This window comes from Elephas maximus, chromosome 1, assembly GCF_024166365.1.
Source record: "Elephas maximus indicus isolate mEleMax1 chromosome 1, mEleMax1 primary haplotype, whole genome shotgun sequence".
Taxonomy (NCBI): Eukaryota; Metazoa; Chordata; class Mammalia; order Proboscidea; family Elephantidae; genus Elephas; species Elephas maximus.
Genome location: NC_064819.1, coordinates 147,911,565 through 147,930,631, shown reverse-complemented (window position 1 = coordinate 147,930,631; position 19,067 = coordinate 147,911,565). Strand labels below are relative to the sequence as shown.

Below are 19,067 nucleotides of genomic sequence, written 5' to 3'. Positions count from 1 at the left end.
CAGTGACTCTGAGAAAGAAAAGACCTGCTCCTATAAAGACTACAGCCTAGAAAACCCCACGAGGAAGTTCTACACTGCCCTAGAGGGTCGCAATAAGTCCTAAGCGACTGGACAGCACGCAAAAACAACGGGGGACTAAAAACTACATTTCCCAGGAAGCCACTGACTGGGCCTACAACACCCATCATGCCTCTGTCCGGGCTTGTCAGTAACCAGTTTGCTGCCATCCACTGTTCAAAGAAGTGTAGAGAGAGAACGTATTGGTGCAGCAACGATATTTCCTATCCACCGGGTAGCCCTGCTGAACCGTGGTTGTTCCAGTTGTTGCTCATACCCAGACCCAGTGCCGTCGAGTCCATTCCGACTCATAGAGGGAACAAAAGGTTGCCTGCAGTGCCCACGCGCCACGTGACCAACTCGGGTCATGTGACTTCGGACCCCAGCGGCTGAAGACTGTTACCCTAGCAACTGCTGGGCCCCTCCTCACTTTCCGGAAAAGCGTCGAAGTCAGAGGCACGGGTAAGTGAAGCATAAATGCTTGCTACTCACTGGGATCGCCGTCACCTAGATCCTGCTTCATTCCCAGTCCTCTGGGATTTAAGTTTTCTGGGTCATTCTCCAACTCCATCCGGGCTCCACTGCACATGAATTTTTGTCTTTCCGCCAACTTCCGAATCCGCGCTTCCTGGAGCCGGAACCCTGCCGGGCAGCGGATCCTTTGGGTGGAATCCTCCTCTGAGCAACCTTTTGCCGCCGACTTTACGGCACGCTCCTGGGACTGATCGGAAATACTAGTGAGGGGAAGGAGTTCTGCACGTTGGGCAAGATATTGTGTGGGTCCCCCCATCCTCCACCTCGGAAATAGAAAGCTGGGGTTCCAGCTCCCTCGAGGAGTCAGAATCCAGAGCTGGAGCAGATCTGAAGCTGAGTTCATTAAGGAGGTAGGGAGCTTTGCATTGCAAATTTTAGGATTTCACTTTAGACGTTCATTTGGATATTTTTCGTTGGCTTTCCCTCCCTCCAAAAGAAACAATTCGTGCTGATGTGTATACTCCATTAACTTTAAGTAAATTCTGAGTTTTTTTCAATAAATTATATGTCTGTATTTGGAAACATCCCCTTATTTGGAAACAATCTCTTTTGCAAAACTCTTACTATAGATTGTTAAATAACTAACTTGTTGTTAGTAACTGGTTACCTAGTAAGATAGCACAAAATTCGTTTTGTGCTTGGCAAGAAAGAAACGGTCCTTTGAATTTATATTTTATTATTTTTTTAAAGATTCTTTGTGAGGCGCTGGTTTGTTTGAGGGAAATTAAGTAACCACCCCCTTGAACCTCATCCTCCCCACCCCCCGCCCCCATACACACATTAATACGTATAGATTTAGGAAATACTGTAGAGCCCACTTTTTAACAGCTGGATGTTAACAGATGAAAATGCAATTCTGGACCCTGAGTACAAGGCAGTGTGAAAGCTGCTTTTCTAAATCAGTTTGTTTAATGAATTATGAATCACTAATTCAACTTACTGGCCAATAATTGTAGATATATACTAAGTCATAAGGGAAGTGTCTAAAGTCTGGTTGTTTTCATGATGTGATATGAACTACCTCAAAAGATGTTTATATCTTTTGTCATCTAGAGTTTCCAATTTTGAAAATACTTAGGAATGTTTACTGTGGGAAGTGGAAATTATTGATTATGGCTCACTATTCCAGAGAAGAGCTAGATGAAGAGTTTGAACAGTTTATGAAAGAGGTAAGTTTATATTTTTAGAAACTGTATTTGTAATGTGTCTTATGAGAGACTCATCCTTCAGTTATCTGTTTCACCTCTCAGATACAGTCAGTTCATCACAAAGCTCTGTGGACTCCACCTTTGAAATACAGCCAGTCATCCCTCCAGTTCTCTCCCTTTCCACTGCTACCATCCTAGTTCAGGCCACCATCATCTCACCCGGGCTGCTGCAGTAGTTCTCAACTGATGTCTCAGCATTCCTTTTACCGTACTGCAGCGAGAATAATCTGTTACATAAATCAGACCCTGTCACTCCCCAGCAAAAAACGCTCTTGACGTCCCATACATGTGTAATAAAATTCAAACCCCTTACCCTGGCTTACCCTGCGTGATTTTATTCATGGGTCTATCTCGTAGACTGTATACCACTCTTCCCCCTCATCCACTTGACTTAATCTAGAGTGGCCTTTTGTCTCCCCTAGACATGCCAAGCTCATGCCACATGAGGGGCTTTGCATTAGCTGTTCTTTCTGCCAACAATGCGTTTCCCTTATTCTTCACCTGGCTAATGAAGCTCTACCCTTAAATGTCACCACCTCAGAGAGGTTTTTCCTGGTTATCCAGTATAAAGTAACCGCCAGGCCACTTTTTTGTATTCTGTGTATTTATTTCTTTGAATAATACTTAACACCGCCCATTATTTTTTCTCATGTGGGTCTATTTTCTGCCTGTCATTACAAGCATATATGATCTATGAGGTGATGGGTGTCTGTTCATCGCTATTATCTGCAGTATCTAATAAACGTTCAGTAAATATTTGCGGAATGAGAAGTGAGAGTGTTATACTGCATCCGGTGTATTTGTGTAAAGGGAGGGACCTTGCAGGGTACTGAAGAGAGATACATTTTAAGCTATTACCCTAATGTTCCTGTTCATGATGGGAGTTTGGTATAGTAGAAAGAACCTCAATTTTATTATCTGTTTAGCAGAAAAAATACACGTACTTTGTAGGATTGTTTTAAGGATTAAACAAAGCCATCTACCAAATGCTAGGACATAGTAGGTGCTTAGGATATGAGTCTCGCTTTCCATTTGAAAAACCAATTTTTAAAATGTCAAATGTAGGAACATTTTGAAAATTAAATTTATTACAATGTGTTTTCATTGTAAAAGTTAAATAGCTCTACAGGCCTTTTGTTCCTTTTAGCTCTCATTTATTATCCCTCCAACACACAAACACACGGACACACACAGGTTCTCTCACACTGATACCCTTAAAAGCTGTTATCCCATATTAGAGATTTGTGTAAAGCAGGGTTTCATTTTTAAAAATGAAAAACTATGATTTTAAAGTTATGCTAACTTTTTTAGTCACTTTGATAAATAATTGTTCAATTTATAGTGTAACGTATGCATATATATGTATATTATTAATTAATATAAGTAAGTCCCTTTGGAGGGATGGTCACTATGGACTTGTCCACAGTGGTGTTCAGGGATGAAGAAAATTGACAGCTGTACTATTGTATACAATTTTGTATTGGCTAACCTGTCTGGATGGGTGATTATAGGTGAAACACAGGCTCTCAAGGCTAGTGGACTTGAGTTTGAAACTTAAAATTGAGTCCAGATTGTACTGCCAAGGAGGAACCAAAACATGTTTTTAAGGAGAACAGTCCAACCAGCTTTTTTTCTATAGCTTTGTTGGTGTATAATCATATAGCATAAAATTTAACCATTTAAATTATTCAGTCCTATGGTTTGCAGTATATTCACAGAGTTATGCAGTTATCACCACAACCAGTTTTAGAACATTTTCATCACACTGAAAAGAAACCCTATACACATTAACAATCACCCTTCATCTTCTCCCATACCCGTTCCCCAGCCCTGTTGTTGTTTGGTTCCATCGAGTCAGTTCTAACTCATAGCAACCCTGTGTACAAAAGAATGAAACACTGACTGGTCGTGTGCCATCCTCACAGTCATTGTTATTCTTGAGCCCATTGTTGCAGCCACTATGTCAATCCACCTGCTTGAGGGTGTTCCTCTTTTTCGCTGACCCTCTCCTTTACCAAGCATGATGTCCTTCTCCAGGGACCGATCCCTCCTGATAACATGTCCAAAGTATGTGAGATGTAATCTCGCCATCCTTGCTTCTAGGGAGCATTCTGGTTGGCATCCATTATTCCATTTTATGTTTTTAAAGATTTGCCCATTCTGAACATTTCATAGAAGTGGAATTATACACTATGTGGTCTTCTGTGACTGACTTCTTTCACTTAGCATAATGTTTTCAAGATTCATCCATGATGTGTAGTATGTGTCAGTTCTTCATTCCTTTTATGGCTGAATAGTACCCCATTGTATGCATATTCCACATTTTATCTCTTCGTCAGTTGATGGACATTTGGGTTCTTTCCACTTTTTGGCTATCATAAATAATGCTGCTATGAATATTTGTTTCTAAGTTTTTGTGTGGACATATATTTTCATATCTTTTGCATATATACCTAAGAGTGGAATTGCTGCGTCCCAGTGGGTTTTGTTTTTTGGTTTTTTTATGGTAACTGACCTTTTGAGGAACTGCTAGACTGTTTTCCAAAGTAGCTGCTGCATTTTGTGTTCTTACCAACACAGCATTAGGGTTCCAATTTCTCCACCTCTTCACTAACAATGTTATTATAGGTAAACCCACTTTTAAAATTTTATTTTGTTTTTAACGATACTAACCTGGAAAGCAGTGTGTGAGATTATCTAAAGTGAGTGCACCTATTGTGTATTAAATAGTATGGTAGGTACCGTCCATTTCTTTTTCTGATCTTTGCTACTACTCTGCAAGGTCAATGGTACTATACCTATTTTACAGATGAATAAACTGAAGCCTAGAGAGGTAACAGAAACCCTGGTGACATAGTGGTTAAGAGCTACAGCTGCTAACCAAAAAGTCAGCAGTTCAAATCCACCAGGCGCTCCTTGGAAACTCTACGGGGCAGTTCTACTCTGCCCTATAGGGTCGCTATGAGTTGGGATTGACTCGACGGCAACGGGTTTGTTTTTGTTTTTAGAGGGTAGCTTCCCCTAAGCAACAGAACTAGCATTTGTTAAAGTTGAAATTTGAATCCACATCGGTCTGGCTCCAAAAATGTGTGTTCCTTCTTCCATACTCTGATGTGGCCACGGGGACTAGGAAGAATAGACTCAGTCTAAGGCACATTTTCCGGATTTAGTAAACAATGGGGTTTGGCAAGAAGAGAGAAATGAAACATTTCAAGATACATTGTGGAAGATGATGGCATTAACTAATTTCAGAAATTCAGGTTTCTGACATTGTGTTTTTCTGAACATTTTAAAATTGGCATTCTTACAGATAATTCAGGTGGAATTACTAGGCTCGACAGGTGGAAGAGTGTGTGTGTGTGTGGTCATCTTGAAAGTTAAAAAGATAACGCAGGTGACAGTGTCCTAGTTGTGGGCTATATAGTATAGTGGAAAGCAGACAGGTTTTAGAGTCAGAGAGACCTGAGTTTGAATCCCAGCCCTTATAGTTACACAGTGGAAACTTGGACAGATTGCTTAACCTCTCCGACTTTTCCCATGAGTAAATCCCTACAGAATTGTTGGGTGTATTTATTGATATAATCTGAGTATAAAGCCTGACATAGAACAAGTATCTAATAAATGTTACTTTCTTCCTCAGAAAAGTGTATAGAATGATGACGCTGAGGACCAAAACCATAGTCTTAGGGATGCCTTGAGGCCCTGATGGCTCAGTGGTTAAGAGCTTGGCTGCTAACCAAAAGATCAGCAGTTCAAATCCACCAGCCACTGCTTGGAAAGCCTATGGGGCAGTCCTGCCCTATCCTGTAGGGTTGCTATGAGTAAAAATTGACTCGATAGCAACAGGTGTGGTGGTTTTGTTTGTTTGTTTTTTGTTTTTTTTTTTGGTTTTAGGGATGTCTCACATTAAATGGACAAAAGAACCAAGAGCTATAAAAATAGATGGGTGTGAGGAAGTGATGCTGCTAAAGTCACAGGTAGAGAGTTGTAAGAAGCAAGAGTTAGTCATCACCATCAAATTCCGTGATGTCAGGCAGGGGAGGATAACTGGCAGTGGTCCTTTATTTGTGGCAGTTAGGAAGCCTTTGGTATGTGGAAGGAGCCCTGGTGGTGGCAGTGGTTAAGTGCTTGGCTGCTAACGGAAAGGGTGGCGGTTTGAACCCACCAGCCTCTCTATAGGAGAAAGATGTGGTGATCTGTTTCCATAAAGATTTATAGCCTTGGAAACCCTATGGGGCAGTTTTTCTCTGTCCTATAGGGTCGCTATGAGTTGCAGTCGACTCAACGGCAGTGGGTCGGTATGTGGAAGAGAGCTGTTTAGGATGGGAACCAGAATTTAAGGGGCTAAGCAGTAAACTCACTAAGTTGATATATAAAGGACAAGCGATAGAGTGAAAAGGAGATAAAATAAAGAACTTTTCCTTCTTTTTTTTTAAATATTAGAGTAGACCTGAGTGTTCATTTTTTCATTCCACAGTTGCCCCAGGTGCTGTGGTTAGGCACCAGGGATGCAGTTTGTGAAGGTTTGTGAAGATACAGAAATGAAATGGGGTAACCAAGGAAGTAAGAACCTAGAGAGGTGAGAATTGGCCCTTGTAAAGAGTCTACCTAGAGTGGAGGAAAGAATTATCCCTTCTGAGAGAGGAACGAAAGGAGTGCCTTAACAGGTAAATTTAGTGGTGAAATAAGGGGAAGGAGGTTGGTGTTTAACTGAAGGTCTTTGTGAAGACAGAGGTCAAGTTCCTGGCTGAGAGTGAGGGGCATAGATTGACATTAGGGTAGGAAACTTAAGAATCATAGTGAAATCTGGACCTGAAGAGTAGAAAACCCGTTGCTGTCGAGTTGATTCCAACTCATAGCGACCCTGTAGGACAGAGTAGAACTGCCCCATAGGGTTTCCAAGACTGTAAATCTTTAGGGAAGCTGACTTCCACGTCTTTCTCCTGTGGAGTAGCTGGTCAGCAGCCAAGCACTTAACTACTACACCACCAGGACCCTGACAAATAAAAGGATTGGTTTAAGTAATGCTGAAGCTGTATGTAAGTATGCATTAAATCTGCTATACCCGCACACAAAAGAACTTTTGAGTTTCTTAACGTTTTGTTGAGTTTATAAATTTGTGACAAAATGACGATTCCGTTGGTAAACACTGTCATCCTCTCTACTCCCTGAAACTTACCTCCTGGTCCTGGAATTCCTTATTCTTCTAGAGTGGTCCTAGGTAATTTTGATCAACCATTGTTTATCCTCAGACCCTAGAAAATGTCTAGAAGTTGGGATTGTTGCCTTCTGTATTTCCTTTCCTCAGTTGTTCTTTTGTTGTTACTGTTTTCCCTGAGTAGCTATTTAATTCAAAATAGATATGAAGTAGATGTTCAGAGGAATATGTTTGATTTTTAAGTAGTATTTGTCACATATATTTAGAAATGCTAATTTATACATTATAGAATATGATAATATTGTTTATGTATATGGTAACTGAACTCAGTCTTAATAGAAACATTTTTAGATATGAATCTGGGATTCTCTAATTTTAAATGTATTTTAGAATTCAGTAATTTGTACCTGATTCAGCTTTCAGATGATTCTTTTGAAAATTCAAACAAAACACCTAGACAGACTAAAAAAGAAGAAAAGAAGAAAGATACAGTGCCATGGTGGATAACTGAAGATGATTTTGAAGGTGGTGGTGAGTATTGCTGATTTTTTCGTTTAAAATTATTTAACCACAAGGGGTCACTCAAGACCTTTAATTCTGGATTTTGTTACTGCACTTTAAAATTATAAAAAAATACTCATAGTGTGGTTTTTTTTTTTCCTGATTAATTTTTTTTACTGAGCTTTAAGTGAAAGTTTACAGTTCAAGTTTCTCATACAAAAATTTATACATATGTTGTCATATGACCTTAGTTGCTCTCCCTATGATGTGACAGCTCATTCTCCTTTCCGCCCCTGATTTCCCTGTCTGCTCAACCAGCTCCTGTCCCTTTTTGCCACCTTATCTTCCCTCTGGACAGGAGCTTCCCATTTAGTCTCATGTACCTACTTGAGCTGAGTCGACTTGACGGCACTGGGTCTGGGTTACCTACTTGAGCTAAGAAGCACACTCTTCACAACTATTTTATGTCTTAAGAGTCCAGTCTATTCTTTGTCTGAAGAGTTGCCTACGGGAATGGTTTTAGTTTTGGGCTAACAGAAAGTCCAGGGGCCATGTCTTCTAGGCTATCTCTAGTCTCAGTCAGACCATTAAGTCTGGTCTTTTTACTAGAATTTGAATTCTGCACACCACTTTTCTCCTGCTCTTTCAGGGACTCTGTTTTGTATTTCCTGTCAGGGTGGCCATTGGTAGCCATGCATCATCTAGTTCTTCTAGTCTCAGGCTGATGGAGTCCTTGGTTTATGTGACCCTTTCTGTCTCTTGGGCTTGTATTTTCCTTGAGTCTTTGGTGTTCTTCATTCTCCTTTGGTCCAGGTGGGTTGGAACCAATTGATGTGTCATAGATGGCTGCTTGCTAGCTTTTAAGACCCCAGACCCCACTCACCAAAGTGGGATGCAGAACATTTGTTTCACAAACTTTATTATTCCAGTTGAACTAGATGTCCCTTGAAACCATGGTCCCTAGATCCCTGCCCCTGCTGCTCTGTCCCTCAAAGTGTTTGGTTGTATTCAGGAAACTTCTTAGCTCTTGGCTTAGTCCAGTTGTGCGGACTTCACCCCTGTATTGTGTGTTGTCCTTCCCTTCACCTAGGATAATTCTTGTCTACTATCTAGTTTAGTGAATACCCCTCTCCCTCTCTCCCTACCCTGGTAACCATCAAAGAATGTTTTCTTCTGTGTTTAAACCTTTTCTTACATTCTTATTTATAAGAAGTGGTCTCAAACAGAATCTGTCCTTTTGCAAGTGACTAATTTCACTCAGCATAATACCTTCCAAGTTCATCCATGATACGAGATATTTTGCACATTCATCATTGTTCTTTATCATTGCATGGTATTCCACTATGTGAACATAACATAATTTGTTTATCCATTCATCGGTTGTTGGGCACCTAAGTTGTTTCCCTCTTTTTGCTATTGTGAACAGTACTGCAGTGAACATGGGTGTGCATGTATCTGTTTGTGTGAGGGCTCTTATTTGTCTAGGATATATTCCAAGGAGTGGAAATGCTGGATCGTATGGTACTTCTATTTCTAGTTTCTAAGGAAGCACCAAATCAATTTCCAAAGTGGCTGTACCATTTTACATTCCCACCAGCAGTGTATAAGTTTTCCAGTCTCTCCACGACCTCTCCAACATTTATTATTTTGTGTTTTTTGGATTAATGGTAGTCTTGTTGGGGTGAGATGGTATCTCATTGTAGTTTTGTTTTGCGTTTCTCTAGTGGCTAATGATCACGAGCATTTCTTCATGTATCTGTTAGCCACCTGAATGTCTTCTTTGGTGAAGTGCCTGTTAATATCCTTTGCCCATTTTTTTAATTGGGTTATTTGTCTTTTTGTTGTTGAATTTTGCAGTATCTTGTAGATTTTAGAGATTAGACCCTGATCAAATTTGTCATAGCCAAAAATTTTTTTTCCAATCTGTGGGTTGCCTTTTTACTCTTTGGTGAAATCTTTCGATGAGCATAAGTGTTTGATTTTTAGGAGCTCCCAGTTATCTAGTTTCTCTTCTGGTGTTTGTACATTGTTAGTCATGTTTTGTGTACTGTTTATGCCATGTATTAGCGCTCCTAGCATTGTCCCTATTTTTTCTTCCATGATCTTTATCATTTTAGGTTTTAGATTTATGTCTTTGATCCTTTTGAGTTTTTGTGCATGGTGTAAGTTATGGGTCTTGTTTCATTTTTTTGCAGATGGATATCCAGTTATGCCAGCACCATTTGTTAAAGAGACTGTCTTTTCCCAATTAATGGACTTTGGGCCTCTGTCAAATATCAGCTGCTCATAAGTGGATGAATTTACCTCTGGATTCTCATTTCTGTTCCGTTGGTCTGTATATCAGTTGTTGTACCAGTACCAGGCTGTTTTGACTATTGTGGTGGTGTAGTAGGTTCTAAAATCAGGTAGTGTGAGGCCTCTCACTTTGTCCTTCTTCTCCAGTAATGTTTTACTTATCTGTGGCCTCTTCGCTTTTCATGCAAAGTTGGTGATTTGTTTCTCCATTTTGCTGAAAAGTGCTGTTGGAATTTGGATTGAGATTGCATTGTATCTGTAGATCGCTTTGGGTAGAATAGACATCTTCGAAATGTTAAGTCTTCCTATCCATGGGCAAGGTATGTTTTTCGACTTACGTAAGTCTCTCTTGGGTTTTTGCAGTAGTGTCTTGTAGTTTTCTTTGTATAAGTATTTTACATCTCTGGTTAGATTTATTCCTAAGTATTTTATCTTTTGGGGGGCTACTGTAAATAGGATTGATTCAGTGGTTTTTTCTTTAACATTGTCTTTGTTGGTGTAGAGAAATCTAACTGATTTTTGTATGTTCATCTTGTATCCTGATACTTTGCTGAAATCTGTTAGTTCCAGTAGTTTTCTTGTGGATTCTTTGGGGTTTTCTGTGTATAAAATCATGTCATCTGCAAATAGAGATACTTTTACTTCTCCCTTACCAATTTGGATGCCCTTTATTTCTTTATCTAGCCTAATTGCTCTGGCTAGGACCTCCAGCATAATGTTAAATAAGAGTGGTGATAAAGGGCATTCCTTGCCTGGTTCCCGTTCTCAAGGAAAAGCTTTCAAACTCTCTCCATTTAGGATGATGTTGGCTGTTGGCTTTGTATAAATGCCCTGTATTATGTTGAGGAATTTCCCGTCTACTCCTACTTTGCTGAGAGTTTTTATCATGAATGGGTGCTGGAATTTGTCAAATGCCTTTTCCACATCAATTGATGAGTTCATGTGGTTCTTGTCTTTTATTTATGTGATGGATTACATTGATTGTCTTTCTAATATTGAACCATCCCTGCTACCTGGTATGAATCCCATTTGGTCATGGTGAATTATTTTTTTGATACGTTGTTGAATTCTGTTGTCTAGAATTTTGTTAAGGAGTTTTGCTTCTGTGTTCATGAGAGATACTGGTCTGTAATTTTCTTTTTCTGTGGTGTCTTTACCTGGTTTTGGTGTTGGGAATATGTTGGGTTCATAGAATGAGTTTGGGAGTATTCCATCCTTTTCTATGCTCTGAAATACCTTTAGTAGTAGTGGTATTAACTCTCCTCTGAAAGTTTGGTAGAGTTCGCCAGTGAAGCCATCAGGGCCAGGGCTTTCTTTTTGTTGGGAGTTTTTTCATTACCTTTCAATCTCTTCTTTTGTTACAGGTTTACTGAATTGTTCTACCTCTGTGCTAGTTTAGGTAGGTGGTAGTGTGTTTCTAGAAATTCGTCCATTTCCTCTAGGTTTTCAAATTCATTGGAGTACAAGTTTTCATAGTATTCTGTTATGATTCTTTTAATTTCATTTGGGTCTGTTGTAATATCACCATCTCATTTCTTATTTGGGTTATTTGCTTACTTTCCTGTTTTTCTTTTGTCCGTTTGGCCCATGGTTTATCAATATTGTTAATCTTTTCAAAGAACCAGGTTTTGGTCTTGTTAACTCTTTCAATTGTTTTTCTATTCTCTATTTCATTTAATTCTGCTCTATTTCTTATTATTTGCTTTCTTCTGTTGCCTGAGGGCTTCTTTTATTGTTCTCTATTTGTTCAACTTGTAGGGTTAATGTTTTGATTTTGGCCCTTTCTTCTTTTTGGATGTGTGCATTTATTGCTATAAATTGACTTATGAGAACTGCTTTAGTCGTGTCCCAAAGGTTCTGGTAGGATGTGTTTTCATTCTCATTTGATTCAGTGAATTTTATTCCATCATTAATTTTTTCTTAAAACCCACTAGTTTTTGAGCAAGGTGTTGTTCAGTTTCCATGTGTTTGATTTTTTTTCCTTGCTTTTTCATTTAATGATTTTTACTTTTATGACTTCATGGTCAGAAAAGATACTTTGTGATGTTTTGATGCTTTGCATTCTGTTAAGGGTTCCTTTATGGCCTAATACGTGGTCTATTCTGGAGAATTTTCCATGTATATTGGGAAAGAAACTATACTTGGCTGCTGTTGGTTGGAGTGTTCTGTATATGTCTAGGAGGTCAGGTTGGTTGATTGTGGCATTTAGATCTTCTATATCTTTATTGACCTTCTTTCTGGATGTTCTGTCCTTTACCGAAAGTGGTGTGTTCAAGTCTCCTACTATTATTTTGGGGCAGTCTGTTTCTCTTTTCAGTGCTGTTAGAATTTTTTGCATTTTGGAGCCCTGTCATTAGGTGCGTAAATATTTATTATGGTTATGTCCTCCTGGTGTATTGACCCTTTAAATCATTATAATCCTCCTTTATCCTTTGTGGTGGATTTTGTCAGTCTATTTTGTCAGAAATTAATATTGCCACTCCTGCTCTTTTTGATTGTTGTTTGTTGATTTTTTTTTTTTTTCCATTCTTTGGGTTTTAGTTTGTTTGTGTCTTTAAGGTGTGTCTCTTGTAGGCAGCGTATAGGTGGTTCTTGTTTTTTAATCCATTTTGCCATTCTCTGTCTGTTTATTGGTGCATTTAGTATATATACATTCAGCGTAATTATGGATAGGTATGATTTTAGTGCTGTCATTTTGATGTCCTTTTTGTTGTTGAGTTTCTTTTCTGTGCAGAGTTGTTTATTTTCTTTTCATCTTTTTCATTGTTGTTGATTTTGTATTTGATGAGTCTTTATGTTTTTCTTGTATTTTATTTTGTTGTGTAGGATTGTTAGTTTCTTTTTTGGTTACCTTAATATTTACCCCTATTTTTCTAAGATTAAACCAATCTTTTATTTCTTTATATCGCCTTGACTTCCTCTCCATTTGAAAGATATATGACTACATTTTTAGTCCCTCTTTTTTGTTTTAATGTTGTCATCTTTTATATATTGACATCTCTGTTTCCCTGTTTTTGTGACTTCCCTATCTGGGCTGATATCTGGTTGCTCTGACCTGTGTTCTAGTGTTAGGTTATCTGATGTTACTGATTTTCTAACCAAAGGACTCTTTTAGCATTTCTTATAATTTTGGTTTGGTTTTTGCAAATTCCCTAAACTTCTGTTTATCTGAAAATGCCCTAATTTCACCATCATATTTGAGAGACAGCTTTGCTGGGTATATAGTCCTTGGCTGGAAATTTTTTTCCTTCAAGGTTTTAGACATGTCATCTCATTGCCTTCTTGCCTGCATGGTTTCTGCCAAGTAGTCCAAGCTTAGTCTTATTGACTCTCCTTTGTAGGTGACTTCTCGTTTATCCCTAGCCGCTCTTAAAATTCTCTCTTTATATTTGGTTTTGGCAAGTTTGCTTGTAATATGTCTTGGTGAGTTTTGGGGAGGGATCTACCTGGTGTGGGGTTCAGTGAGCTTCTTTGATATCTTCTCATCTTTCACGATATCAAGAAAGTTTTCTGTCAACAAATCTTCAACAATTTTCTCCATATTTTCTGTTATCTCTCCTATTCTGGTACTCCAATCACTCTCAGGTTATTCCTCTTGATAGAAAAAAAAAAAAATAGAGTCCCACATAATTCTTAGGGTTTCTTCATTTTTTTTTAATTCTTTTATATGATTTTTTCCTAAAATAAGTTCATGTGTGCTTTATCTTCAGTCTCAGTAGTAATTCTCACTTTCATTGCTTCAATTCTGCTCCTATGACTTTCTATTGTGTTGTCTAATTCTGAAATTTTATTGTTAATCTTTTGGATTTCTGTGTGCTCTCTCTCTGTAGATTCCTGCAGCCTGTTAAATTTGTCATTATGCTCTTGTATAACTTCCTTCAGTACACGTATTGCTTTGCCTGTGTGTTCCTTGGCTTATTCTGCATTTTGTCTGATCTCCTTCCTGATTTCTTGAACAGGGTCTGTATATTAATGTTTTGAATTCTGCCTCTGGTAATTCCAGAAATTTATATTCCTCCAGAAGGCTTCTTGATTCTTTGTTTTAGAGGCTTGCTGAAGCCATCATGGTCTGCCTCTTCATGAGATTTAACGCTGACTGTTGTCTTTGAGCCATCAATAAGTTGTTGTGTTTATTTTATGTTTGTTTACTGTGTCCTAGCTTCTTGTTTTTTGGGGTTTTTTTTTTTGATATGCCCAAATAGGCTGCTTGTGTGAGCTAGTTTGATTATTGGTGCCTTTGAAGCTGTAAGTCCTGTCACCAGGTGGTTAGATCTGTTACTAGGTGTGTAAGCCCCAGAGTCCATTTACTTTTCTTGTATGGATTCAGGTCAGGTGTCCAGGTAGTTGGCCACCAAGTGTGTGGCAGGCTTTCGCCTACAGTCCTAGATGGGCAGGGGTGATTGGTGTAGGTACAGGTATCTGGCTGCAGTAGGGGATCATGTGCTGAGCAAGGCAGGGGGCTGACAACTCCCCAAGTGTCTGGGAAGAAAGTGTGTCCCTGTTCCCTAAAGCGCATAGGTTGGGGGGGTCTGTAGCTGGGCTATGGGCACCCAGTGCCGTTGACTGTAAGGACTGGGAGGCACCACTTATTCTTGGACCCCTGTTATGGGTGGCTAGGTGGTGTAGGTGGGGCCACCAGCCCTCAGGCCCCTGGTGTGGGTAGATGAGGACCCTGCTTAATAGGCAGAACAGTGTCAAACGTCACAAACCTGCCACTTCACCATATAGCTGATACAGCTGAAGTTAGGCTTCAGCTATGTATACCCTGTTGTACTGTGGTGATGATGGAAACTCTACAGGTTGACTGAAATGGGCCCACACAGGTGTATGTAGGGGTGAAAGGCATTCAGAGTCCTTGGACCCCTTATGCCTGTGCCTAGGCAAAGGAGTTGTTTCAGCCCTGAGTTCCCAACTTAGGGGAGCTGGCAGATTATTTTTTCCTGTTTGTTAATTTGTTCCCTCTCCAAGACTGGGAGAATGGCTCAGGACATGTGATGGGTCCTACTTCCAGCCCAGAGGATGCGGTATTCTTTGAAGCTGGCCCCAGGACCCTGTGCAGAGCAGGGAAGGAGCAGGTAAATGGGAGAGAGGTTTTTCCCAAAGAGGTGTTTTTTGATCCGCTCGGTAGGTTAGATGCACGTACTGATCCTTTGCCAGTTGAGCACCGCTTTTCAGTGCTTCTAAAGGCTAGAGTTTTTTTTTTTTTTTTAAAGGCTAGAGTAGACTCTCTGCCACTTGATCTGTCCTGAAGTGGAAAAACCGTCCCGAGCGCCACTGCTTGCCTCACTGCTCACGCCAGGCGACCCAGCCCGCAGGTTGCCAGTTCCTACTGGGTCAGGTCTGGCAACTCCTCACTGCTTCTGAATTGTCTCTGCCTCCCCCTGCTGTTCAGTCTAATTCCTCAACTTTGTCTTTGCTGTTCAGGGCTCCTAGATTGTCATATATAATCGATTCGCTTGTTCTTTTGGGTCTTTGTTTGTAAGAGGGACTGCAGGAAGCATCTGACTACTACGCCATCTTGGCCTCACCTCCCTCATAGTGTGGATTTTTGAGGTTTGAATTGATTTTCATATTACTTCGCTTTATTATATTTATTATGTAATTGAGAATCTGTTTCTGCATTATTAGGTTATTTTACATTGAGGTAATTTAGATTTACTCAAATTAAGGTGATGAATTATACATTCATATGTTACCATATAAATGTAATTTAATAAAATATCCTGGCAGTACGTTAATGTCATTGCATAGGGCAGATTTTAACAAATCAATAGAATTTGATATGACAATTGCACACATATACAGAGCGCAAAGAGTAGAATGAACCCCCATATGCCCTTTGCCTATATTATTAATTCATGGCCAGTCATGTTTCATCCATATCCCCTTCCATCTCTGTGTTCCCCACCACTGGATTATACTGAAGCAGATCTCCAACAGCATACCACTTCAGTATTGCAAAGTGTACCTCTTAAAGTTAAGGGCTCTCTTCTTAAAATAGAGCCGTGATACTAGTATCCAAGAAACATTGATAATAATTCCCTAAGATCATCTCATATATAGCCAGTTGTGAAACATTTTTAACATGTTTACTATTAGCCTTAGAGAAAATTTCACATTCCAAAATGCTGTGAGAGATTGTAGTAGCCTCCCCTCTCCCCATAGTACCCACACATCCTGGTGTGGGGATCACACTTCCAGACAGCCAGTATTCCCAGTGGTTTGGAAAAAATGACTATAAAAGACCTTTTAATTTTTGCTTTCTATTTTCTTGAAATGATATTGGCGCTAGTAGAAGATCTTTTCTACCCTCCTTTATTATCCTAAATTGTACCTACTCTCCTCGTATTTTACTATGCTGGTTCATACCATCCACAATATATTTCTAGTAGTGTTAAGAGTCAGGCAACAAAAATGCTCTAAGTAAAGTAAAAACAAGGGGAATAAGGCAGAAAATAGTCTTCAGAGTGATATAGTATACTGTGTTAATACCTGTGCATCTAACTAACAAAAAATAAAATCTTGTTTATTATGCTAATATTTAAAGTAATATTCTATTTAATAAGATACACTGTACTCAAATGAAATTATAATTTTTCTTTTGTAGATTTTAGGTAGGGTTGATTTTTATTTAGTAGAGCAGATTTTTTTTTGTAGCTACTTTACATAAAATCACCATAACAGTATTACTTTGTTAGCACAGTAGTTAAAACCATTTTTTGAACATAAATATCCAACTATTAAATCCCATTCCTAGGACTGCTTGGAACAAATGTAAGCTATTTGAAAACAAGGAAGACTTCTCAGCCTATTATGGAAATCGAAGAGGAGTCTGCTGAAAAGATAGAATTTCTTAAGAGCAGTGGAACTTCTATCTTAAGTATTGACAGCTTAGAAACAAATGGTAAGAAATGTGGGTGATATTAATTGATAGGTTATTAATCACTATGGTTATATTCAAGATTCTTTAAAAGTTAACTCGTAACTATCTAAAGCCTCCTTTGCTAAAGCATGGAGACAGATTTAACATCTTCCTCAAAGGTTTAAAAATAGACCTTTAGAGAGGCCTTATAACCTTACTGATTGATTGTGAATATAAATCTATATTTGGTGAGATAAGACTGTCCATTTTTAAAAGATGTATTATTTACTATGTAATGTCAATATATGCATCATTAAAATGAATTTTATCAAAATTTCACATGTTAATAAAATATATTTGTGCTTTTCACTTAGAGCTCGTAGTTTCTGAGCTTAATCATAGTATTCTCGGATTGGGATTGGACACGTTAGAAGAACAAGAGGAGAAAGAGCAATTTTTTGCCAGGCTTGAGAAAGGTTTAACATCTTCCATTGACTATTCAAGATTAAATAAAGAATTGGATTCTAATGACTCCACTCATTTTAAAGCTTTACTTAGGTATGTAAATATAATATAAGCTAATTATTAAACTTGAACGATTTTTGTGTTTTTCTGTATTTTTGGAAGGCTGGTGTATAAAAAAAAAACAGGAGCTTAATTGGGTAAACATTATAAAAGGAAAAATTAAATCTTATTTTTAGCTCTGTTAAAAGAATTATTTTTAATTCTGTTTATTACTTTAATCAGGTTTTTCTTATGTATGAATGTGTGTCTTAGTTATCGAGTGCTGTTATAACAGAAATACCGCAGGTGGATGGCCTTAACAAAGAAAAATTCATTCTCTCACAGCCTAGTAGGATAGAAGTCCAAATTCAGGATACCAGCTCAAGCGAAAGGTTTTCTCTCTCTGTTGGCTCTAAGGGAAGGTCCTTGTCATCAGTCTTCCCTGGTCGAGGGGCTTCTCAGTGCAGGGACCCCAGGTTCAAAGGATGTGCTGTTCTCCTAGTTCTTGTTTCTTGGTGGTATGAGGTTCCCTGTCTCTGCTCGCTTCTCTCTTTTATAATCTCAAAAGAGATTGATTTAAGACACACTCTGATCTTGTAGATTGAATCCTGACCCATTAACAATCTTGCCTCATTAACATCTTAGAAGTAGGATTTACAACACATAGAAAGATCATATCAGATGACAAAATGGTGGACAGTTACACAATACTGGGAATCATGGCCTAGCCAAATTGACATATATTTTGGGGGGACACAATTCAATCCATGACAATGGAATAGGTTGATTTGTATTTGATAGCTCAGTCTGCCTTCAGATATCTGGAATTTCATGCCTGAGATACTATTGAGAGTAATAGCGCATTGTCAACAAGACCTTAATAGGAGAGGAATTTATTGAGTGATTTTCCACAGATAAACCAAAGAGAGCCCAGATAGCTTTTGTAAATGTAGAAAAAGTGAACAGGAAGGGAAGGGGGAACCACAGAGCAAAAACATGCTTGGTCTGGGTCTTACCTTTGAGAGCAATTATCAGGAAACCTCATTTTTTTCTGAACTGGTCCTCTGTAAGTAGAGTAGACTTTTGAAGTTTTCAAGAACTTTGTGAAATGAAACCTGAGACCTTTAATTTTCTCAGTTTCAGTTATCCACTTAATTTTTTTTTATTGTAAATGGAAATCAAATTACAATTTTATTTAGGATTTTAAGAACTCAAAGGTATAATTAAGTTAAAGATCAGGAGAATTATTAGAGTGCCTAGTCTCCTCAAGGAGTCCTGGTGGCACAGTAGTTAAGAGCTCAGCTGCTGTCACGGATTGAATTGGGTCTCCCCTCAAAATATCTGTCAACTTGGCTAAGTCATGATTCCCAGTATTGTATGATTGTCTACCATTTTGTCATCTGAAGTGATTTCCGTGTGTGTTGTAAATCTTATCATTATGATGTTAATGAGATGAATTAGCGGCAGTTATGTTGGTGAAATCTACAAGATTAGATAGTGTCTTAAGCCAATCTCTTTTGAGATATAAAAGAGAGAAATGAGCAGAGAGAGAGGGGACCTCATACCACCAAGAAAGCAGTGCCAGCAGCAGAGCATGTCCTTTGGACCTGAGGTTCCTGCATGGATAAGCTCCTAGGGCAAGGGAAGATTAATGACATGGACCTTCCTTGAGAGCTGACCGAGAAAGCCTCCTCCTGGAGCTGATGCCCTTAATTTGGACTTGTAGCCTACTAGACCGTAAAAATAAACTTCTCTTTGTTAAAGCCATCCACTTGTGGTATTTCTGTTATAGCAGCACCAGTTGACTAAGACAGCTGCTAACCAAAATTTCGGCAGTTGAAATCCACCAGTCACTCCTCAGAAATCCTATGGGGCAATTCTACTCTGCCTGTAGGGTTGCTATGAGTAGGAATCGACTTGACAGCAGTGGGTTTGGTTTTGATTTTTA

General features: G+C 38.8%; 1 protein-coding gene across 4 annotated transcripts in view; it reads left to right on the top strand.

Annotated features, from left to right (window-relative positions):
• The first annotated feature begins 245 nt into the window (after positions 1-245).
• CEP162 (centrosomal protein 162) overlaps positions 246-19,067 on the top strand; it is an 80,335-nt gene continuing 61,513 nt past the window's right edge. For 3 of the 4 annotated variants that reach the window (XM_049896625.1, XM_049896634.1, XM_049896606.1), the window contains exons 1-5: positions 246-519; positions 1,645-1,760; positions 7,374-7,488; positions 16,511-16,657; positions 16,990-17,173. In XM_049896625.1, the coding sequence (XP_049752582.1) occupies positions 1,704-1,760; positions 7,374-7,488; positions 16,511-16,657; positions 16,990-17,173 (503 nt within the window). In that variant the 5' untranslated portion in view covers positions 246-519; positions 1,645-1,703. The other variant, XM_049896616.1, reaches the window with a different exon arrangement.